The sequence below is a fragment of the Cricetulus griseus genome, assembly GCF_003668045.3.
Source record: "Cricetulus griseus strain 17A/GY chromosome 1 unlocalized genomic scaffold, alternate assembly CriGri-PICRH-1.0 chr1_0, whole genome shotgun sequence".
NCBI lineage: Eukaryota > Metazoa > Chordata > Mammalia > Rodentia > Cricetidae > Cricetulus > Cricetulus griseus.
This window is the reverse complement of record NW_023276806.1, coordinates 62,285,271-62,309,739: the sequence shown is the minus strand read 5'-3', so window position 1 is coordinate 62,309,739 and position 24,469 is coordinate 62,285,271. Positions and strand designations below refer to the sequence as shown.

General features: G+C 42.1%; 1 protein-coding gene across 1 annotated transcript; it reads left to right on the top strand.

Annotated features, from left to right (window-relative positions):
• Positions 1 to 10,622: 10,622 nt before the first annotated feature.
• Positions 10,623 to 11,717, top strand: LOC100773661 (speckle-type POZ protein-like). Its single transcript, XM_035451856.1, has one exon. It carries the CDS (start codon positions 10,623 to 10,625, stop codon positions 11,715 to 11,717), a length of 1,095 nt encoding a protein of 364 aa, XP_035307747.1.
• The last annotated feature ends 12,752 nt before the right edge of the window (positions 11,718 to 24,469 follow it).

Sequence of the window (24,469 nt, the reverse complement as noted above, 5' to 3'; positions counted from 1 at the left end):
AAGAACCTCTGTAGGTCTCACCATTCCTGACTCTAAGTGTACTTCAAAGATATAATAAAAGAAATAAAAGATCAGATTATTTGGCATGACTCAAATGGAAGACTCCAATCTTCATACAAGAGCCATGCCATCTGGGTCCATGGACATTTGGTTCCTGACTGCGACCGAGGGCTGTGTCTGTCTACATGACCCTTATGCAGCCAGGGCCTTTACCCAAATTTAACTCTTTGGACAGGTGAGCAAAACTAAATAAACCCATAGTTAATCTATGCTTTCTTTCATCAACCCAGTCAGGCATATTCTCAAACAGTATTTCTGTTTGTTATTGACTCCTGTTGAGAAAATTCAGCCAAGTTCCTACTTTAGCAAATTTCCCATGGAATACCCACAACCCTTGGTAAACACTTAGTTTTGCATTTTAGGGTTATAAAAACTCCAATTTTCCTATGTTCCTGACTCTTCTCTGAAACTACAGATGAGAGAGAAAACTGATTACAGTAGCAGAAAATATGCCTTACATAATTTGCCTTATATACTTGGGCTGGTGGTCTCTACTCTCCTTCAATCAGAAAAATACTCCCCATTTTGCCTTTTTTCCTTGAATTGTGGTATATATACCAATTCCTGGTCTGTCTGTTCCTTTGTCATATACCTGGATTAGGCTATTATAGTCTCCTGTCATCTTTTTTTTTTTTTGGTTGTTCCAGACAGGGTTTCTCTGTGTAGCTTTGGAGCCTATCCTGGCATTCCCTAGGAGACTAGGCTGGCCAAGAACTCACAGAGATCCGCCTGGCTCTGTCTGCCGAGTGCTGGGATTAAAGGCGTGTGCCACCAACGCCTGGCTGACTCCTGTCATCTTTAATTGTATGACAATGCGGCACCACGAGGAGTCCTAAAGGACTTTATACACAACCAACATAATCTTTATAACCTCCATAGTGGATGAGCATTCCAATATCTACTTGGTTATATTGATTATTCAACCCTCCTAATATTGTTATTTCCTAATTATCCTGGTGGCATAAGGCCATCAGAAGCCCTAAATGGCCTGGGAGAAGCCTGAGTGTTTAATTCAGTGAAATTTTTTTGTGGATCCAGTCAGGTGTAAGACAACCACACCGTCATCAGCCTGGTACTAAAATGCCCAGGCCAGCATAACTTCAGGTCATGGGAATAGCAAGTAATTTTCCCCACAGGACCACTAGGGGAAATAGTGAGTGGAACTAATCCCTTTTCTAAAACCTAGTGCCTGGAACCATGAGTCTTGGCTATGCTGAATCCAAATCATATATTTGACTGTGATTCAAAGCATATACTGCCTCCTGGAGAATCCTGACCAGCATTCCAGGCTGATGCTCTCTCATTGGCTCTGTAACTGTGTCCTCAAAAGGCCATTCCATCTTTCTATCATGCCAGCTGATTTAAGAAGTTGGTGAACATGGAAAGACCAGGGGATTGCTTGAGTGTTGGCAACCTTTGTCCCTCGAGGGCTGTGAATTTGGTTCCTTGGTCACCACATATTATGTGGAAAATATGATGGTTGTCAAGGTAGTTTTGGTAAAATGATTACATGTAGGGAAGGTAAAGCTATAACCAGAATGAGTAACTACTCCAGTAAGGAAAAAGTGTTGTCCCTTCCACAGAGGAAATGGTCTAATGTAGTCCTCCTATCACCAAGTTGTTGACTGTTTAGCATGGGGAAATGATGACTGTAAGAGCAAGGTAAACTGAGGAAGATGGTATTAACTCCATCAGAAAAATCCACCTTGAGAAATTTCCTGCATGGCCCAAGGCAGATTCAGCCCCAGCCATGGACCATAAACAGTTCCAAGGAGCACGAAAACTGTGTCCACCATGGTGAAAATGACCCCATCTGGGGGTCAGACAATGACTAATTTGGGAAATATTGTCTTCTCAACACAAATGTCCTTGTGGGCAACTCTTAGTAACAATTTTTAAATTCCTCTAACCCCCACATCAATGAATCCAAAGGTCACCTACTCTTACCCAATCCTGAGAGCCAAGGCACCTACCACCCTGCTTGTGTGTTTTTCATTTAAAAGCCCCTTACATTTGAGGCCAGACAACCTTTTCCTGCAGCTCCTAGGCCAGTTTGATGGATGGGGTCCCTGGTGAGGCTGTAACTTAACATTCCACCTTATGCATCAGTGAGTCAGATCCTTGGTTGTATTTGGGGGTCTCACGAAGCTGGCATTACAGTGGCATATCTGTGTCTCTGTGTTGGTCTCAGCTATTGGCAGATCTGGCTGGCATAAGGAAGCAGATGTAACCAAGTGAGTCCTGATGCTTAATTTGAAGTAGGAATTTTGTGGAATGAACACATGTAACTTTAATCTGGATCTATAGGATGGGAATTACAGCTCTAATTTCATTTAATTAACCATAACATAGTATTAATTATTTTCATATTCTTCTTGATGATCATGACTCTGTGAAACTCTTGTATTAAAATTACCCAAAACTGATGTTTTGTTTTTTTCTTTCCCTTAGTACAATTTCATAATCCTACCTAGAAACAGTTTCCCAGTCCCATCTAAGAGTGCGGCCAATGAATATCCAAAATCCTTCTCCTGTCAATCTCTTAGATGGATCATCAATAGCTCATAATAACCCTCCTCCACTGGTGAGGTCTGTCCTCATCAACTTCAGAGCTGTATGCTTATTCTACAAGTGCCTAAAAGTGAGAGATTATTCTAATTTCCATGAAATGGAGACTATATTCAACAGAAACCCTACAGGGAGGTGCTTTCCGATGGATCCTCTTTTTTTTTTTTGAACGGAAACTGGAGTAGCAATATCTGGGTGGATTGTAGGGAGGGGAGACTATGGTCAGGGTGTATTGAATGAAAGAAGAATAAATACAAAGAAAATATGAACAATGAGAAATACATCTGAGGAAGAAGTATTTGCACATATCTGCAAAGGAAAAAAAACCCTGTGACCCCTGTGACCTATGTAAATGCCTATCAAAATATGCCTTCACAGAGGAGGAGAGCCAGGATACCTTGAAAGAGGGAGTTGTTACGGGCTTCATTAGAAAACTGGCTCTAGGGAAATTCCCAGGAATCCACAAGGATGACCACAATGAAGAATCTAGGCAATTGTAGAGAGGGCATCTTAAATGCCCTTCCTCTATAAGGAGATTGATGACTACCTTAAATACCATCACAGAGTCTTCATCCAGTAGCCAATGGAAACAGAAGCAGACATTCACAGCTAAGCACTGAGCCAAACTCCTGGATTCCATTTGGAGAGATGAGGAGTGATTGAGCAAAGGGGTCAATAGCATGCTGGGGAATCCCTCGGAAACACCTGAGCTGATGAAGTTGGAGCACATAGACTCCATTCTGTCAGCTGTGGAGCCTGCATAGGCTGCACTAGACACCCTGAAAGTCAATGTCAGTTGCAGGGCTTGGGAAGTCTTTGGAGCCACTGGCAGAGGATCTAGTAATTATCCCTAGTACATGAGTTGGCTTTTTGGAGCCCATTTCCTTTGGAGGCATCCTGTCTCAGCTGAGATACAGGATAGAGGGCCTGCCCCAAATGATGTGATAGACTTGGATGATTCCTGATGGGAGGTCTCAGACTCTCTGAGGAAAAGATGGAGATGGCATGTGGAGATGGTGGGGGCAGTGAAGGATGGGATTGGTAAGTAAAATAAGATTGGTTAATTTAAATATAAAAGTTAAAAAAGAAAAGAAAAGAAAGGTGCCTTCAGCAGAGGAAGAGTTCAGTATCAAGTAGATAGGATCACACCTTCTGTGGATAGTCAACCTCTTTCTCAAGCCATCCTTGATATAGTAGAATGGGCCCACGATCAAAGCTTGGTCGCTTGGAAGGGGTTATTCATGTGATCAACAATGTGCACATTCACTCTTCAAGACTGACCTGGTTGCAGCTGCTGCTGAATGCCTGATCTGCCAACAGCTGGGACAAACACAGAGACACAGATATGTCAACATTTCCCCATGATAACAGTCAATACCTAGGTGATAGGACGACTACATTAGACCACTTCCTCCGTGGAGGGTACAACACTTTGTCCTTACTGGAGTTAGGTACTCATTCTAGTTATGGACTTGCCTTTCCTGCATGAAATGATTTTTACCAAAACTACCTTGTCAACCATCATGATATTCCACACAGTATGTCTTCTGACCAAGGAAGTAAAGTCACAGCCAAAGAGGTGCTACATTGGCCAACAGTAAGGGAATCCACTGATAATTAACATGTTCACCAGCTTCTTAAATCAGCTGTCCTGATAGAAAGATGGAATGGCCTTTTGAGGACACAGTTACAAAGCCACTGAGACAGCATCATTCTGGAAAGCTGGAGCAGGATTCTCCAGGAGCCAGTACATGCTTTGAATCACAGTCATATATATGATTTGGTTTCTCCATAGCTGAGATACATGGCTGTAGGCATCAGGTTCTATAAAAGGGTATCGTTCCACTCACTGTCACCCCTAGTGGTCCCCTGTGGAAAAATTTGCTTCATATTTCTATAACCTTAAGTTCTGCTGGCCTAGACATTTTGGTCTATTTCAAGAATGCTATACTGGCAAAAACAACCAAGTGAGACATTATCACTAATTGTCTATACATATAATTCTGATGATGATGATCTAAATATAATGCTATTACTAATAATTACTAAGTCTTGATGTTCTTTAATTTCATGTTAAAGATAACCTTTCAAAATCCTTTGTAAGACTAAATGAGCCAGGCATGATGTGATAGTCCAAGACTTTGATCAGAGTAGTCAAAAGGCAGAGTCTCACTCAGGTCTGTGAGTCTGAGGCCAACTCGGTTCATAGTACGTCTTTCAACAGACCCAGACATGCAGAGAGACAAGTTGTCAAGAAGAAAAAGAAGAAAAAGAAGAGAGAAAGAGAGAGAGAGAGAGAGAGAGAGAGAGAGAGAGAGAGAGAGAGGGGGGGGGATGGGATGGAGAAATGTTTCAGTTTTTAAAATGGTGCTGGACACCTTTCCAGAATAATGGCATCCAATTCTCTGCATTCCACAGGGCAGGTGACATCATCAGTATCTACAGTTATCCTGGGCATTCAACAACCTCTTTTTCCTCTGACAGCACCATAGGCTCATGGACCACAGACCCAACTGTGTAACAGGAACCAGACATTAGCAGGGCCCCATACCAAAGCACAACTGTCTCCATGATGGAAATACCATGCAAGGGGTAAAGTCCAGAATTTGTGAAATAAAAACCAACAACCAAAAAACACCCCCGATATCATAACTCAAACAAAGGCTTAATCCACTAAAGTAAATATTTCAGGGAATATCTCTAAATGTTCAAACCTTGCTTGAAATATACTAACATTTGCATTCTGTAGTGCTACTTCTGACTAACTCCTCCTGTTAAGTGGAATATGTCACCCCAGAATATGATTATTGTGCTTAAAACTTCACCCTGAGGAAGGGGAATTGCTGCACTGGAATCCAGAACACGCCATGTAGTTGGCAGTTGGCTAAGCAAGACTTTGTATTGGCTTAAACCCATTGTCAATTAGCATACCATTCTCTCTCTCTCCTGCCCCCCTCTCATTTTCAATCTGCCCTCTCTGTGTTATGTGTTCATTTGCATTTCTGTGTATTTGTATCTCTTTCGATGTGTCTCAGTCAGTTTATTTTCCTGTAATGTCCAATGACTTTCTCTGATAATGAGGACACTTTACCGAATATAGGGTGTGCCTCCTACTGTTGAGGACTTGAAACCTTTTGGCTTCCAGGTACCCCCAGAAACCCACCTGACTGAAATTAAATCTCCACCTGTCCCATTCCCAGAATGACAGACCCTATGAACATTTCCTGTACTGCAGCCTTGGCGGGGTATCTCAGTTTCCCCATGAGAAGCTGCTCTCCTCTCCAGGACCATGCTCATGGGAGGTCGGGTTGGCAATGTAAAGCATTTCATTTGTAAATAAGGAGTCCTGCATTCACTGCTTACCTTCAAGTTAAATGACACATTTGAGGGAAAGGGTACCTGCCACTCTGACTGTACCCTCACATAGAGAAGAGCCACTGATGCTATTATTTAACCCCCAACAATTGATTCCTAATGAGGAAGCAAAAATTCAGAGATAAAAATCAATTGATTGATTAATCATGATTGGAGGGAGGAAAAGTATTGGTCGCAGACTTTCAGGAGTGCAAGGCTGGAAATTGCAGAGTGGATTGAATCTCTGTGGATATTTTCCTGTCCTCTAGGCCCAGTGAGCCCCTCCAGACATCATAAACTGTAGAGAGATGATAGAAGTGGGGGGCATGTAGAGAAAGACATCCCCCATCACCTTCCTTCCTACCTCTTGCCTTAGTTCCTTCCTTCCTTCCTTCCTTCCTTCCTTCCTTCCTTCCTTCCTTCCTTCCTTCCTTCCTTCCTCCCTTCTTTCCTTCCCTCATCCCTCCCTGCCATGACCTGCAGAGCACCAGGCAAGCTCACACCCTGATGTGCTACAGTCACCAAAGAACCTAGAAAGATAGTGTCAGGGAGAACAAGGAACCACAGCAAGACAGGTTTCTGGTCAAGCTGCACATTTTTATTTTTCACAAGGACCTTATATGGGGTGCCAAGAAGGGACCTGGGCTGGAAGGGAGAGGTTGTTTAAGGCTGCTTGCCTGATAACCAGGCTGAGGAATGTCCCTGTGCTTGAGTCCTTGAGATTGCAGGAGGTTACCAAGGTCACAGGGTGCAGGTGTTAGATAGTGGGTTAGAAGGGGTGAAGGTTTGCTAGTGAACCTGACCATGAAATGTATCTTTCCTTCTGTAAGCTACTTTATGAGCCCGGGTGTTATGTATCAGGGAGGAAAGGATTGAAGGCAGCTATTCTTTTCATTATAATGGGTTATGCTGGTAGCTTTTGCCCCAGTCTCTTACAGGTCCAAGGTTACTTTTAAAATGGCACACGACACCTCTCTCCCTCCATCCATCTATCCTGCCTCCTTCCATCATCTTTTTTTCTTTCTTTCTTTCTCTCTTTCTTTCTATCTTTCTCTCTCTCTTTCTTTCTTCCTTCCTTCTTCCCTTCCTCTTTTCTTTTCTTTTCTTTTTGATAACTTGTAACTATGCCTGTCTGGCTCTGCTTGAAGATGCTCTATGAGCCAAGTTAGCCTCAGAGTCACAGAGTCGAGTCAGCCTCTTTCTTCAGACTACTCTAATCAGAGTCTGGAGCACTTCATGCCTGACTCATGAATTCTTTTTAACACAGGGAAAGACATACAAACACACTCAAATGCAAACACACATGCTCGTGAGAGAAACAGAGACAGATATACACACTCACTGAGAGAGACAGACAGACAGAGACACAGAAATACAGAGACACAGCAATGCAGAGAATACAGGATTGCTTATGTACAGGAAGGTTATTGTGAACAGTAATTCAATATCCTGTTAGAAATGTGTCAAAATAAGTATGTTTTCTCTCAGTGTGCAATAAATGTGATATTCTAAGCATCCCTTGCTGACTTGGGTCTGAATTGGTAAACTGAGGAGGCAGAAATCTAGTGAGTTTGATAGTGGTGTCTTTGCATTCTAAATGAGATTCCCTCTACAAAACCAAGACAGTCTCAAGCAACCCCTAACCTAATGTCACCTCCTTCAAATATGACCTCCTAACCAAGGATCATATTCTGAAGCAGGAAATACTGGCGTCCTTTTGTAAATCCTATTCAGGACATAAAAGCAATCTGCAGTGGCAGCCTGGAATACTCAGGGAGTGTGAGTGGATCAAGGGGAGCAGTTATTTGAGATGAGGATGTTTTACTTGAGTGGCTTAATCTCTAAAAACTAAGACAAACAAAAATAAATAAAAGAAAAACAGGACTTCCGTTTTGTACAATTTTCAAACATAGATGAGCAGAGACATGCTCATCAAGAAGAACACATTAGTAATGAATAATGTGTAATTGCCATGCTTATTCCTCTGGTCCCTAAAGTGAGAGATTATTCTCTTTTCCATGAATTGCAGACTACATTCAAGAGAAACCAAAGAGGGAGGGGATTTAGATGGGTTTCCCCCTGTAGCATGATGATCAAAGTTCTTCATACATGCCATCTCTCTCCAGTTCATCTTATCTTGGAGAGTATCTCTAAGCCTAGACTACAAAGGAATAAGTTCATTGATTGAATCAGCAAAGCCATTCCCAGTCTGGCTCTCCTGTAAGTCTGGCTGCAACACTATATATCAGTCAGTAGAAGATAATTCAATCAATTGGTTTTGATTGCTCATTTTTTCTTTTGTTTACTTTGGTAGAATTATTGCAGGTGGCCACTTGATAGCATAGATGATTCTTCACTAGGTGGATTCAGGGTCAGGGTAGCAGTATTCCATGCCAGAAATCAATCCTTTGAAGGGATTATATATGTTAAATTCAAGACCCCATATGAAAGGGATATGCACTTCAGTAATTGTTGAATATATTCTGTACCCTTTGCAAACCAGAATGCTCTTATTATTTTAAGCCTAGCAGAATGAGCCTGGAAGTTCAAAGATTGGAGAAGCAGACTTACAAGTGAGGGATGAAAATGATGAGGTAATGAGAAGCTTTATCTTGGCACTCAACAGGAGCAAAATGAGAGGACTTTAGGGTCTTCTGATAGCACACACTTAGGTGGATCGGGAAGCATGTGTTCAAGGAGGATTAACAGAGCAGGACAGGCAAGACCACTAGTGAAATTTGGTGGAGACATCCCCCGACAGCGAGTATGGATGGAATGAAAGGTAGGAAAGTATATAGCCATTTTCAGATGGTACTGCCTGGACCTGCTTAATGCCCACAATAAAGGGATTCTACCATTATGAGCTCCATATTGTGAACACTGACAGAAAAAAAAGACCTCTTCCTGGATCATGTTCATGGGAAGAATACATTTTTTTTTACAAATATGTATTTCTGTATAACAGCTCTGGTTGTCATAGAACTATGTCTGTATACAAGCTGGCCTTGAACTAACAGAGAAATGCCTACCTGTGACTCCTAACTTCTGGGATTAATGGTATATGCCACCACAGTGGGGTGGTAGGAATATTTACCAACATGAGAAGAGTAAATAATAACTGTGTAGGAATAGAAAACATTTCTTTATTTACAAAAGAATAATTGTGGCAAGCAAAATGCACTTGTGATGGTTTTTCTTGCTTCCCAAATATACCACACCTAGAATTAACTAAAAAAATTCTAAAATGGATGGCACAACTGTGAGGAACATTTTGCATGAGTCGGAATAGCAGATCCATTTGAAATTCTGATTTTGGAGGTCAAAAACACAAAGATAAGAATATGATCAACTGGCTTGAAGACACACAATTTTTTTTTTCTTTTTTGAGACAGGGATTCTCTGTGTAGCTTTAGAGCATATCCTGACACTTGCTCTGGAGACCAGGCTGGACTGGAACTCACAGAGACCCGCTTGCCTCTGCCTCTGAGAGCTGGGATTAAAGGCGTGTGCCACCACCACCTAGCCTAAGACAAACACCTTTAATCAAGATCTTAGGCTACGAGACACACCCTAAATTCAGATACACCTTCTGCTGGAGGCATATAAAAGGACATGCAAGAAGGAAGCTTCCGCACTCTGACTGCTTGCACTCATCTTTCAGCAAGTCCATCTCTTCACTGCCATTAGAGATCACTTATTTGAATTTCAGCATATACTGGAAAGCCGCAGTCACATCCAACCTCCTGCACTGAGTAAGTACTGGATTCTTATACATTCTCTTCACAGCTAGACATTGTGAAATTACCCTACTGCAGCCCTAAGACATTCTAGTGAATCTCCTTTCTTCCCACAGAAAGAGGTTCATTCCATATGTTCTGTGGCTCTAGAGAACCCTAGTACAACACTTTTGAACACGAGTGTATAAAATGTTCAAAAGGTTCAACAGTGGAGTGAAATTGTCAAAAATAGTTACATCAGAGTGATGTAACTATCCATAGTAGCCTAAACTCTCTTCTATTAAACTTACATTGAATCTTGATAGAAAATTTCAGAGAGGTTTCCAAGTTTCCAGCCCCACAGAAGTGGGAACAGAGGGGAAAACAGAAAATAAAAGCATAAAAGCTAACTGTGGTGCTACAGATATACTTTACTATTTATGGAGCCACTGGGGATCAAAATAGGAAAGCAGCCATATTAGTTAGCTAGAGAAGCCACACTGACAACTTTTTTTCTGAGGACTAAGGACACAAAGGCAGATGGTTCTCTATGTGTTCAAGTACACACATGAGATTGTACCAAATTAAAAGAGTACCAGAGCTCATGCCCTTTATCCCAGCACTGGAGTGTATAAAATTAGGAGTGGGGTCTTCAGTAGTCAGTCTCAGGATTATCTCCAGTTAATTTGAGAAGAGGCAGCAGTGTGATGTTTGTTGAGAGCTCATGGAGCCTGAAAGAGGCAAAAGCTAGTGGCTTGGCTGCTTTGCCTCCCTGATCTTCAACTTGAAGTTTGAATGCCAATATGAGTCTCTCAGGATTTTACTTTCCTTGTTACAGATATCTGCAATTGTGACCTCAGGTGGAAGAAGAAAAGGCCTACTTCTTTTTGGATCCAGGTTCACTTTCAAACCACCACAGTAGATATGTCAGAAGACCGGGCAGCCGAGAGATGGGGCTACACAGAGATCGGTGTCCAGAAATTCTCCTACAGCTGGACCCTAAGCAACTTCGGATTCTTGCTTCAGGAAATAGGGGAAGCCATTAAAAGCCCAACCTTCTCATCAGGATTATTCAGTGACAACGACAAATGGTGTTTGAAAATACTCCCCAATGGGATCGACGAAGAAAGCAAAGATTACCTGTCAGTTCACCTAATGATGCTCAGCTGCCCAAAGAGCCCAGCATGGGCAAGGTTCCGGTTTTGGATCATCAGTGTCGATGGAGAGAAAACCAATGGCAAGATATGCCAAAGATTCTTCAAGTTCACAGCAAAACAACACTGGGGATTCAAAAAGTTCATCCATAGAGATTTGCTCTTGAGTCTGGAGTCTTGGCTTTTCCCAGACAATGAACTCACTATCTTCTGCGAGGTGGACCTTGTGGTCCAAGACTCCCTCATCAACTCGGAGGAGAGCACGGTGCCCGGTATCCAGGTTCCAAGGTACACGTTGGAAGATGAGCTAGGACAGCTGTGGGAGAATTCCCTCTTCACAGACTGCTGCCTGGTGGTAGCTGGCCAGGAATTCCAAGCTCACAAGGCCATCTTAGCAGCTCGCTCTCCAGTTTTCAGAGCCATGTTTGAACATGACATGGAGGAGAGAAGAAAAAACCGTGTTGAGATCCAGGATCTGGAGCCCCAAGTCTTTATGACAATGATGGACTTCATTTATACCGGGAAGGCACCAGACCTCCACAGCATGGCAGATGCTGTGCTGGCAGCTGCTGACAAGTATGGCCTGGAGCGTTTGAAGGTCATGTGCGAGGATGCCCGCTGCAGGGACCTCTGTGTTGAGAATGCTGCCCACACTCTCATCCTCGCTGACCTCCACAGTGCAGGGCAGCTGAAAACCAAGACACTGGATTTCATTACAGCACGTGCTTCTGATGTATCTGAGACCTCAAGCTGGAAGACAATGATGGTCTTACATCCCCAGTTGTTGGCTGAAGCATACAGCTCCTTGGCCTCTACCCACCGTTCATTACTTGAGCCCCCTCCCAAACGCCTGAAGCAATCATAGGATCCTCTCAGCTGTGACCTCCAGGTGTATTCCAGAAGCAGCGGCCAGCTTTATTACCAAGGCCACCTGAAGACTGCGGGACTGGTGTAGGATATACAGCGTATCTGAGGAAAGACAGCATGTTAGCACAACCCTTTAATGCCCCTGTAAATGAGTTGAATCACGGGGATCACTGGATTCCAGGATACTTTACCCTGTTGCTGGACTGGGTGACTTCTCAAACATATGTAACTGGAGACCTAGAGGATTGAAGTCCTCCTCTGGTATCTCTGGGTGTGTCCATCTCTGTTAACCAAAGGCAATATAAAGTGAATAAAAATGTTACAGTTTCTGGATTCCATGGTTTTTCTGTTTGAAGAATCCCACTTTAGTCCATACAATCTTGCTCGACTGTGGAATTTTATACAGAATCCTCAGGGCCACTCCATTCCCATGAGATTTCTGCTAGCCTGTGTCTTTTTTTTTGAAAGACCCCAGACCCCTAAGGGCCTCAGGATCCCAAGGAGCCCCCAAGACTCAGAACCTAGACCAAGAGCTGCAAAAACAAGAAGGATCATTGCAAGAATGCGCATTTGGGTGTCAGCAATATCAGGGAATCTGCACACCCCAGCAAGGGTTACAGGCTCCTCATACAGGAAAAAACCACAGATCAGCATACAGGCAATGGACACAAAGTGATTGATTACAAAGTATGATCTCATGTTAGAGTGGTCACCTAGGTGTGACCTGCTTTTTTTTATAAAGGAAAAACCATAGAATATACCCTGAAAAATTTTTAATCCTAAAACCTATAGTCCTTCTTATTGCCTGAGAGCCTGATATTGTTTATTAAGAACTAGGGCTTGGGTTATGGATAAGGATTCTTTAATAAATCAGAGTAGGTGATTAAGAATGCATGGCCCAAAAGTAAGCAGCAGTAAAAGAATAAGTAGGGGTCTTAAGAAGGTGGAGATTAGAGTAGTGAGCCAAGGGGAGTTGTTAAACCATCCTTTAAACCATCCTTGTTGGGACTCCAGTTCCTTTCATTGCTGGTTGAGTCTTTCTCTGAGCTTGGGCATGTAATCCCTAATAACTTCAGAATGGTTAACATAGGAACAGCACTCCTCTTTTAGGGCAGTATAGAGTAATCATGGAATTGTTGTCTCTCCAGCATCCCCATCAGGGAGTCAGAGATATTGGCATTCCCCATGTAAGGCAGTTTCTTTTGACTTAGTATTTTAACCAGGGAAAATGGGCAATGCATTCCCACAGACATCTCCTGCCCAAGGCTTTTTTTCATCAACCCAGTCAGGTATAGTCTCAAACAGGTATACTCTCAAACTCTGTTTGTTATTGACTCCTGTTGAGAAAGTTCAGCCAAGTTCCTACTTTAGCAAATTTCCCATGGATTACCCACAACCCTTGGTAAACACTTAGTTTTGCATTTTAGGGTTATAAAAACTCCAATTTTCCTATGTTCCTGACTCTTCTCTGAAACTACAGATGAGAGAGAAAACTGATTACAGCAGAAAATATGCCTTCCATAATTTGACATATATACTTGGGCTGGTGGTCTCTACTCTCCTTCAATCAGAAGAGTACCCCCCCCATTTTGCCTTTTTCCCTTGAGTTGTGGTATATATACTAATTCCTGGTCTGTCTGTGCCTTTGTCATATATCTGGATTAGGCTATTGTAGTCTCCAGCACTTTTTTTTTTGGTTGTTCCAGACAGGGTTTCTCTGTGTAGCTTTGGAGCCTATCCTGGTATTCCCTAGGAGACTAGGCTGGCCAAGAACTCACAGAGATCTGCCTGGCTCTGCCTCCCAAGTGCTGGGATTAAAGGCGTGCACCACCAATGCCCGGCTCAAAACATTGATTTTGGAAGTAGAAGACTGAAGCATTTGGTCCAGATCACAAGGCCTGAAGATGTGAGGCTAGGAGATAAACCCTAAATTGGAAAACACCTTCTGCTGGAAGCATATAAAAACACATGGAAAAGCAAGCTGAGGCACTCTGCCTGCTTGCACTCGCCTTACAGCAAGTCCATCACTTCACTGCCATTAGACAACCCTTCTTTAAATTCCAGCATGTAATGAACACCAGCAGACACACCCAACCTCCTGGACTGAGTAAGTACTGGATTCTTGGACTTTCCCTTCATAGCTAGTCATTGTGGGATGAGCAGGACTTCAGTCATAAGTCATTCTAATTTGTCCCGTTATGCATATATGCAGAGATTCATTCTATATGTTTTTTCACTCTAGAAACCCCCAGTAGGACATTTTTATGAATGTAGGATATGTTCCTATTTAAAAGTTGTGTATTCTTTTTAAAACTTGTCACCTCTTGATCTAACATTCAGTCTAGAAAATGGAATAATTTAACAGTTCCTAATAGCCTCCTTGGATGTTTTCTGTGAAACTAATCTTGAAATCTGAATTGAAAATTTCAGACACATCCAAGTTAGAGCCTCATAGATGTGGTAACACATAAGAAACATAACCTAACACTCTAAATCAAGTTTATTATTGTGTCTCACAGGGTGAAGAAAACACTTCCCAGTTGTTTGATGTGGATCCAGTTTAAACCTCAAACTACCTCCAGCAGAAGTATCAGAGCACAGGATAGCTAAGGCCTGGAACAACAACACATGACTCAGCATACAAACTATCTGCTGCAGATGGACCATCAGCAACTTTCATTGTTTCCTGGGGGAAATCAGGAACCTTTTAGAAGCCCAAATTTTTCAATAGGAAGCAACTACAAATGGTGATTGAGATTACACACTAAGGTTTCAATCTAGAAAGAACGGATTACTTGTCAGTTCACCTAGTGTTGTTCAGCTGTCCAAAGTTTCTGGTTTGCACAAAGTTCTAGTTCTGGATCTTATGCACTGGAGGACACATAGTCCTGTGAATGAGGGCCAGAAGAGTCTTTACGTTCCTATCAGGCTATGAATGGGGATGCACAAGGTTCATTCTTTGAGATTTCCTCTTGGATCATGGGCAATGGCTTCTCCCTGAATCTGAGCTCACCGTCTACTACAAGGTGAAGGTGTTCCAAGACTCCTTCATCATCAGTGACCATATCAGGAAGCCAGATATCCAGGTTCCAAGGTGCAGGATGGCAGATGAGCTAGGAGAACAGTGGGAGAATTCCCCCTTCACAGACTGCTGCTTGGTGTTATCTGGCCAGGAATTCCTGGCTCACAAGGGCATCTTAGCAGCTCAATCTCCAGTTTTCAGAGCCATGTTTGAACATGACATGAAGGAGAGAAGAACAAACCACGTTGAGATCAATGATCTGGAGCCTAAAGGCTTCAAGGGAATGATGGACTTCATTTACACCGGGAAGGTACCAGACCTCCACAGCATAGCAGATTCCGTACTGACAGCTGCTGATAAATATGGCCTGGAACCTTTAAAGGTCATGTGTGAGGATGCCCTCTGCAGGGACCTCTCTGTGGAGAATGCTGCCCACACTCTCTTCCTGGCTGACTTCCACAGTGTAGGTTTGCTGAAAACCCGGCTCTAGATTTCATTACAGCTCATGCTTCTGAGGTGATAGAAGTGGGGAGAATTTAAGATTACATTCTGAGGAAAATCATCTCAAAATCCCTTCTTCAGTACCTCTGGAATGTATTCTGTGTCCTTTCAAAGGCAGAATGCTGTCTCCCTTGTAAACCTAGCACAGTAAGCCTTGAAGTTCAAAGTTAAAGGACAGAACTCACAATGAAGGATTAATAATTATGAGGTAATGAGAAGCTGAATTTGGCAGTCAGATTGAAGGAATAGTTGTATTTAGGATCTTCTCATAGCACCCTATTAAGGAAGAGTGTTTCCAAGGAGGATTAATTGAGAAGGAGAGGCAAGACCATCAATGAAATTTGGTGGAGTCATCCCTAGAACTGTGAGTCTGGAATACAAAGCAGGAAAAAAGTAGCTACTTTAAGAGTGTCTGGGCTGGCTCTGCTTCCTGCCAGCCTATAGGAATTATTCCACCCTGAACTCTATATTTCGAACACTGAGACCACTGCTTGTCCAAATTAAGGATTTAGCAAGGATTATCTGTGTAACAGCTCTGTATGTCCTACTACTCCTTTGATACACCAGAGTGGCCTTGATTTCACAGAGATTTGCCAGCCTATACTTCCAAGTGATTGTATTAAAAGCTTGTAGCACTACCAGCAGTCTGGGAGGAATCTTTTAACAATATGAGAAGAGTAAGGAACAGCTGTGTAGGAAAGAACACCATTCCTTCATTTATGGAAAATTTACTCCAGTAAACAAATTGCACTTGTGATGCTTTATCTTGGTTGCCAACTAGACCACATCCGGAATGAACTAAAATCCTAAAATGGGGGGGGCAACTCTAAGAAATGTTTTGCAGAAGATCAAGTAGGCAGGTCCACTTGAAACAGAAAAATCTAAAGGTGGGGAGACACAAACATTTACCCTGGATCTCAAGGCCCAAAGACACACAACTTTAAAGGAGATCTTGAGGCTGGGAGACACACCCTAAATTTGGACATACCTTCTGCTGGAAGCATATAAAAGGACATGGAGGAAGGAAGCTGTTACACTCTGCCTGCTTGCCCTCACCTTGCCACAAGTCCAGTTTTCAGTGGCTTTACAGAATACTTGTTGGAATTCCAGCACATAACTATAGACCAGGAGACACATCCAAACTTCTGGACTGAGTAAGCACTGGATTCTCGGACTTTCCCTTAACAACTAGCCATTGTGGAATTAGCAGGACTGCATCATGTAGGAAGAAACCTGATTAAGAGGTAACTATATAGTATGTTTTCAATCAACTTCATAGCTAATGTGATATCTCTAACCAGAGGATTGAGACACTGGGAAAAGGAAAAAGAACCTGTATGAATTATGGCCAGCTTAGAAAGTTGGATGCAAGATATAAAATCATCCAGGAAAACATGATCCCTGAAATGCAAGACATGAAACTTTTATGTAAAGAAGTTGAGGATATTAAGTTGGCCATAAAGTTGGATCTAAGATATAAAAGCCATCCAGGAAAACATGATCTCTGAAATGCAAGACATGAAACTTTTATGTAAAGATATTGAGGATATTGAGGATATTAAGTCTGGACATGCTACATTACTAACACAGGTAGAACAAACTCATGGCCAAACAGAAACCAAAATTTGTTCCATGGCTGATGCCTTAAATGGAAAGAGAGCTAAGAAACAGGACAGGATTCGCAAACTGGCACAGACAATGTGCTCCATGTCTCATGAGTGTACTGCCACAGGCCAAAAGTTGGAGTCTAGGATTGCATATTTAGAAGGCAATTTACATGCCATTCAGATACTATCTATGGATGAGAATATTAACGGTTTAGAAGCATACATAAATGAAGAAACAAGACAAATTAATGATTCTATAAAATTTTTAGGATCTTATATGATTCACCAGATTCTACCTGTCCATGAGACAGTGGTTGCCTGTTCCAAGCCTTGGATGACTCCGAAAGGATTCCTCCCTGTCTGCTGCACCTATTCCAATCAAACATCAGGGAAACCTTCTTAAGTTTGTTATGCATACACCACTGGTCTTCCCAGTGACTGTGACAAAAAACTGCCATCAAAAAATATCCAAAAGTCCATGTCGCATATAAATGGGATCCAATACAACTAAAAGATTTGAAAGGAATTAAGGGGTCTGTTGTCTCATATGGTCTCCATAGGCCTTATATCAAAGAAATATTAAATTTGTGGGCAACTTTGAATAGAGTAATGCCCTTAGATTGGGATGCATAATATCATCTGTGCTTGAAGATCTGTCTCAAATACAGTGGAGGCCTTTATGGATAGAGCAAGCAAAGCCCTGGAGCTTCAAGCCTTAAAGAAAGGTTATGAATCTCCCCAATGTAAGCTTCTTGGTGACATTATTTATGCTGACCCACAGGTTCAAGCTGGATATGATTAGCACATATTGTCCTTATGCAGGACAGCAGCATTAAATGCCTGGGACAAGGTTTGTGAACCAGGAAAAAGAGAAGAATCCTATACTAATATAGCACAGAGAGGAACAGAACAGTTCACTGATTTTATGAAGACTATCTAGGGCAGTAGATTTGCAGGTAGCAAATTTAGACTCTAGAAAAAAACTCATACAATCTCTAGCCTATGAAAATGCAAATCCATTATGCAAAAGGATACTTTTGCCTTTATAGACCAGATTAGCATCACTGGAAGAGTGGGTCTTGCATATAGCTAATCTCAAGTCTAATGTCCAAGATTCAGAAGCTTGGGAAGGAGAAGCAAACCCTAAAGGTCTAAGAAGACAATAAGAGGCCAGTAACTGTACTGAAACAGGAACTTTGTTAGGAAGAGCAATCCACAGAGGGTCAAGAATGCATCAGAATAATAGGTGTTTTAACTGTGGCTGAATAGGGTATATGAGGAGGAAGTATAGGCAAGTAAATTCCAACAATTGTCTCATATAGAAGGCTTCCACCTCCTGGATTATGTAGGAGACGTGGTAAGGACAGACTCTGGACCAATGAATGTAGATCGACAAGAGACTTACAAGGAAACCCATTACAATTGAGAAACTCCTTGAGGAGCATCTTGAAGGCCACCACATCGAGAAGTGTCTGGCGATTCCCAGTCATTGTGGAGGACAATCTCTCAAGGACAAATAGATGGTACATTGCCTATTGGTACAAAAAGATGGTACATTTACTAGATGGTATTTTGGCTAGGGATGATGAATCAAAGTGAATGGAGGAGACAAAAAAACATATTTTGGTAAACTTCTCTAAAGGATCAGAGGCCTCAGTTGAAAGTAAGAATAAAAATAAAGTTATTTCTGGTTTGGTGGACACTGGGGTGGATATGATTATTATAGCCCAAACTCCTAATGACCTGTAGAAATTTCTAAGGAAATTTCTCAACTACAGACAATGATTGGAAGAGAAGGACATGAGTTAAAGCATTTAAAAATGGCCCTTAAAGGGAACAAGGACTTAAACAATCCACAAATATTATCAGCTCAAGTGGAATATCATAAAGGGGTCTTATCCAGTAAATCTGTAATGGTGGCCACATCCCTTTGGGCATGGTTTCAGGCAGATCGAAGCAAAAAGAATAAAAAGAAGCCACACCTCAAGTCTCCCTCTTTCTTCTTAAACCTGCCTGAAGCCATGCCCAAAGGGGTATGACCACCATTACAGGTTCGTCGGCAAGACAGCTCCAGAAGCCAGGGAGCAGTATGGTTCTGCTAGCAAGTGTGGATGTCACCCAGCTGTTAATTTACACTATGAGATCTCAGAGACCTCAGAAGCATGAGCTGTAATAAAATTCACTACCTGTGCTTTAAGCTACTCTGCATTGTGGAGGTCAGCCAGGATGAGAGTGTGGGCAGCATTCTCCACAGAGTGGTCCCTGCAGAGGGCATCCTCTAACATGACCTTCAAACGATCCAGGCCATACTTGTCAGTAGCTGCCAGCACAGCATCTGCCATGCTGTGGAGGTCTGGTGCCTTCCCGGTGTAAATGAAGTCCATCATTGCCCTGAAGCCTTGTGGTTCCAGGTCATGAACCTCAACTCAGTTCTTTTTGTTCTCCTCTTTGTCATGTACAAACATGGCTCTGAAAATGAAAGAGTGAGCTTTTAAGATGGCGTGGTGAGCGTGGAATTCCTGGGCAGCCACCGGGCAGCATTCTTTGAAGAGGGAATTCTCCCACAGCACTGCTAGCTCATCTGCCATCGTGCACCTTGGAACCTTCATCCTGGGTGACATTTTCAGTCCAAAAATGCAGGACCATATTCACTTTAGAGGAGGGTTAGCTCATGACTTGGGTGAAGCAAATGTGCATAGGAAAAGAGAAAATCTGGAAGGATGAACTTTTCTGAAAACCCACTGGTAGTCTGGCAAGGACATAAAGACGCTTGGGCGAATCCCACATTGGGTTTTCTCTCCTTAGGTGCTTATGATCCAGAACTGGAACTTTGCCCAAACATATCTCTCTGGAGAACTGAGCAACACTAGGTAAACTGACAGGTAACCTGTGCTTTTTTTTTTAATCAACTCCTTCAGGTGTACTCTCAAATACCATTTCAGTTTGTGATTGACTCCAGATGAGAAAGTTGGACTTTTAATGGCTACCTGAATATCCTCCTGGGGAAAAAAGGAAGTTGCTGATGGCCCACCTGTAGGAGAATCTCTTGCAGTTTTGACAGCCAGGTCCCCTGACACTTTTGCAGATGGCAGTTTGGATGGTGGACAGGATCCAAAATGAAGAACCAGGATTTGTTTTCTCTTTACCCTCTGGGACACAATCATACACATTTCACGTATTTAGCTTCTGTTTTCCCATCTGTTCTCACCTCTATGAGTCTCTCTGAAATTCTCTATCTAATATTTCAGTATTAGTGTCAAAAAGACAGTCTAGGCTGTTATTAGAGACAGTTACATCACTCCACTTTTTTCTAGATTGAATGTTAGGTCAATGGGTAACTGGTTTTTGACAATTACACACAACTGTTGAATCATTTGGGACATTTTATACACTCATATCAAAAAATGTACTAGGTTTCTCCAGAGTAACATAACATATAAAGTGAATCTACATATGAAGAAAGGAGACTCAAGAATGCCTTATGGCTGCAGTCCTGATAATCCCCCAATGTGTAGCTGTGAAGTAAATGTTCAAATATTCAGTACCTAATCAGTCAAGCAGATTTGACCTGTCAGCTGGTCTTCAGTATCTGCTGGAATCCTGAAGACGTTTCTCTAATTCCAGTGAAGGAATTGGCTTGCTGCATAGTGAGGGCAAGCAGGCAGAGAGCAACAGCCTCCTTCTTCAGTGTCCCTTTATAGGCTTTCAGAAGAAGGTGTGGCCCAATTAAATGTGTGTCTTCTGGCTTCAGGATCAGAATTAACCAGGTGGTAGTTGTGTACAATTTATTCTCAGCATTTCGGAGTCATAGGCAGGTGGATCTCAGTGAGTCCCAGGCCAGCCTGGTCTGTAGATTCAGTTCAGGACAGCTTCCAGATATCAAAGAAGAGACTTAGGGATGTTTCCCCTTCTAGAAAGTGAATAGTAAAATGGTTCCCACATCTTTCATCTCTTTTCTTCTTGTCTTTGTGAGACTCTCTATGCCTAGAAAATACTGACATATGATGAATGATTCAGTCACCTCAGAAATTGCCAAGCTAGCCCTCCATAACTCTGGTTCATTCCTCAGTACTATTCATCTGTCAGTTGGTTTTGAGTTACTCAGTTTTGTTTCTCTACCTAGATTTCCTGCAGGTGGCTAAAATTGCCATCTGTGTCTCTTCACCAGGTGGGTTAGGTTCACTCAGGTCCCTCCGACCTCAAATCTGTTATTTGAAAAGTCTGTGTTTGACCACTTCCAGACTCTTCATTTGAAACAAAGAAGGCTAAATTGTGAACCCAGTGCTCCCTTAGGCTCCCAGAGGGTTATGTGAGGAAGCTGGCCCTCACAGGGGAAACTGAGCCCATCTGAGAAGAATCATGGGCTCTGCCCATAAGGTTTCTCATTCCACAGCCAACCACAGTCTTTGAATTCCTTTCTTACCAGCATGAAAGAAGAGACCATAGCAGAAAGCAGATCAAAGGACAGGAGGTGTGTAGAGCTCTACGTCACCTATACTCACCTGTGATGGGTTGTCAGCACCTTGACTTATAGAGGAGTTGCCAACATGGTGACAAGCAGTGAATGAGCACAATTTATCCATAACATCATGTTGGAGTCTCATTGGTTTGTTTACATTACTATTTTTCCATGTACTTTTCTTATTAATTCTTTGAGAATTTCACTCAATCATGCAATGAATCTTGATCCTATTCATATCCTTCTCAACACCTCCGATGTACCCCCACTTTCTTTTAACTTCATGTCTTCTTTAATTTTACTCTTTTAGTAGCAGGGTCCAATGTGTGCTGTCATTACACTCATGTTTGTCCCTAGAACCAGGGACAAACCCAGAAAAAGCTAACTACCCTCCTGCTATAAGCCATCCACTGGAGAGTTGGGTTTTCAAAGATGTGCAAACAGCTCAAAAAGACTACTGTACTTCCTTGTAAATTTTATTTATTTATTTATTTAATGGCTCTTTGCATTGATGTTTGTGTAGTAATTGTGTTCCATATTCAAGAGGAGTCCAGAAGAGGGTTTAGGATTCCCTAGGACTAGAAAAATAGATAATTGAGATCTTCCATGTGGGTTCTGGGAACTGAACTTGGTCCTTGTGGAAGAGCAGCCAGTACTCTAAACCGAATTAGAATCTCACCAGCTCAATCATATGATTATTTAAGCCCCCACACAATATGTTACTAAGCAGTCACTAAAACAAACCTGGTCTCTAAGCAGCTGTCCCACCTACCTGGGTGTGAACTTGACACAAGTGATGGTCATCTGGAGATGGGAACCTCACTTAAGAAATGCCTCCATCAGACTGTGTATAGAGCTGTCTCTAAGGCATTTTCATGACCCCCCCCAACAATTTGTTATACAGACTCTCTATACACAGCTGGGGCTATATTAGAAATCACTATGTAGATTAATCTGGCCTCTAAATCACCCAGATCTGTCTGCTTCTGCCTCCTGAGTTCTGAGAACTCATACCTGCCTAAGGCATTTTCTTTCTGTTGTTTACTTAAAAATTTTATGTTTCAGTTTACTTACCAACCTTTGTTCCCCCGCTCCATTCTCCTACCCACCCCACCCGCCCTGCCTCTTCAGAGGCGGTAAGACCTTCTTTGGGAAGTCAACAAAGTCTGTCATACCAAGTTTGCATACCACTCCCCTCCCCGATGTATCAAGATGAAACAAGGTATCCTACCATAGGGAATGGGCTCCAAAAAGCCAGTTTATGCACATGGCATAGGTCCTAGTGCCATTGCCAGTCCCACCCCAAGACATCAAGTCACATAACTGTCACCCATATTCAGAAGGTTTAGTTTAGTCCCAACCAGGTTCCCCAGCTGTCAATCCATAATCTCATAGTCCATGAGCTCCCACTAGCTCTGGTCAGCGGTCTCTGTGGTTTTCCCCATCATGCTCTTGACTTCCCTTGTTCATAAGATCCCTCCACCATGTCTTCAGCTGAACTCCAGGAACTCTGACCAGTGCTTGACTGTGGATCATTGCATCTGTTTCCATCAGTTACTAGACACAGGCTCTATGATGACAATTAGGGTAGTCACTAATCTGGTTTAAGGGAAAGGTGTGTTCAGACATCCTCTTCACTATTTCTAGGAATCTTAGCTGGCCGTCATTCTTCTGGATTCCTAGGAATTTCCATAGCACCCGATTTCTCTCTAACCCCATCATGCCTCCCTCTATCAAGATATCTCTTTCATTGATGTCCCCCTGTAATCTTCCCCCAACTGGGTGTTCTTGATCCCTCATATTTCCATTCACCATTGCTCCTTCTAGTTTACCCAGGAGATCTTAACTATTTTCTGTCCTGGGATCCTCCATGTGTGTCCTTCTTAGGGTCCACCTTTTTACCTAGCTTCCTATGGTTGTGGACTGGTAGTCTGGTTATCCTTTCCATTACATCTAATACCCACCCGTGAGTGAATACATACTGTGCTTGTCTTTCTGGGTCTGACTTACCTCCCTAAGGAAGGTTTTTTTTTTTTTCTAGTTCTGTCCATTTGCCTGCAAATTTCATGATGTCATTGTTTTGTACATCTGAGTAATACTCTATTGTGTTAAAGTATCACATTTTCTTTGGGCATCTAGGTTGTTTCCAGGTTCTGACTATTACTAATAGTGCTGCTATGAACATAGTTGAGCAAATGTCCTTTGACATAATTGTACATCCTTTGTTCATATGCCCAAGTGTGGTATTGCTATGTCTTAAGGTAGATTGATTCTCAGTTTTCTGAGAAACTGCCATATTGATTTTCAAAGTGGCTGTACAATTTTGCACTTTCTCCAATAATGGAAGAGTGTTCCCCTTAATCCATCCTCTCCATCATAAGCTCTCATCAGTGTTATTTTTTTATCTTAGCCATTCTGATAGGTGTATGATGATATATCAGTCATTTTGATTTGCATTTCCATGATGACTAAGGATGTTGAGCAATTCTTTAAATGGCCATTTGAGTTTCTTCTGTTGAGAATTCTCTGTTTAGATATGTACCCCATTTTTAATAGGATTATTTGGTATTTTGGTGTCAAGATTCTTGAGTTCTTTATATGTTTTGAAGATCAGTCATCTGTCAGATGTGGGGTTGGTTAAGATCTTTTCCCAATCTGTAGCCTGCTATTTGGTCTTATTGACCATGTCCTTTGCTAAGGCTGTTTCCTGATTTACAATTGATATAGAAATCCACAGTCTATTGGGGGCAGAGCTACCCTTTGTTAGGTACTCGTAGGGTATATAATAAAGCAAGCCAGTAAGCAGCACTCTTCAGTGCCTCTTCTTGGACCACTGAAGCTTGAATTCCTGCCCTAACTTCCTCTTGTGATGCACTATAAGTTGGAAGCTGAAACAACACCCCTTTTTCCCAAAGTAGCTTTTGGTAATGGTGTTTCCTCATAGCAATGGAGAATAAATTAACACAGCAGACTCATGAATTTTAATCACAGACTAAGAAAGGTTCATGAATTTCAGTCACATCACTAGAGCTACACTTTGGTCTTTTACAAATTATATTGAAAGTTTATAACTGTTATACATATATGGAACACCCTACCATTTTGAACATTTGTCACAGAAACACGGTGAGATGGGCTGGCTTCTTGATGCTTCTGGGTTT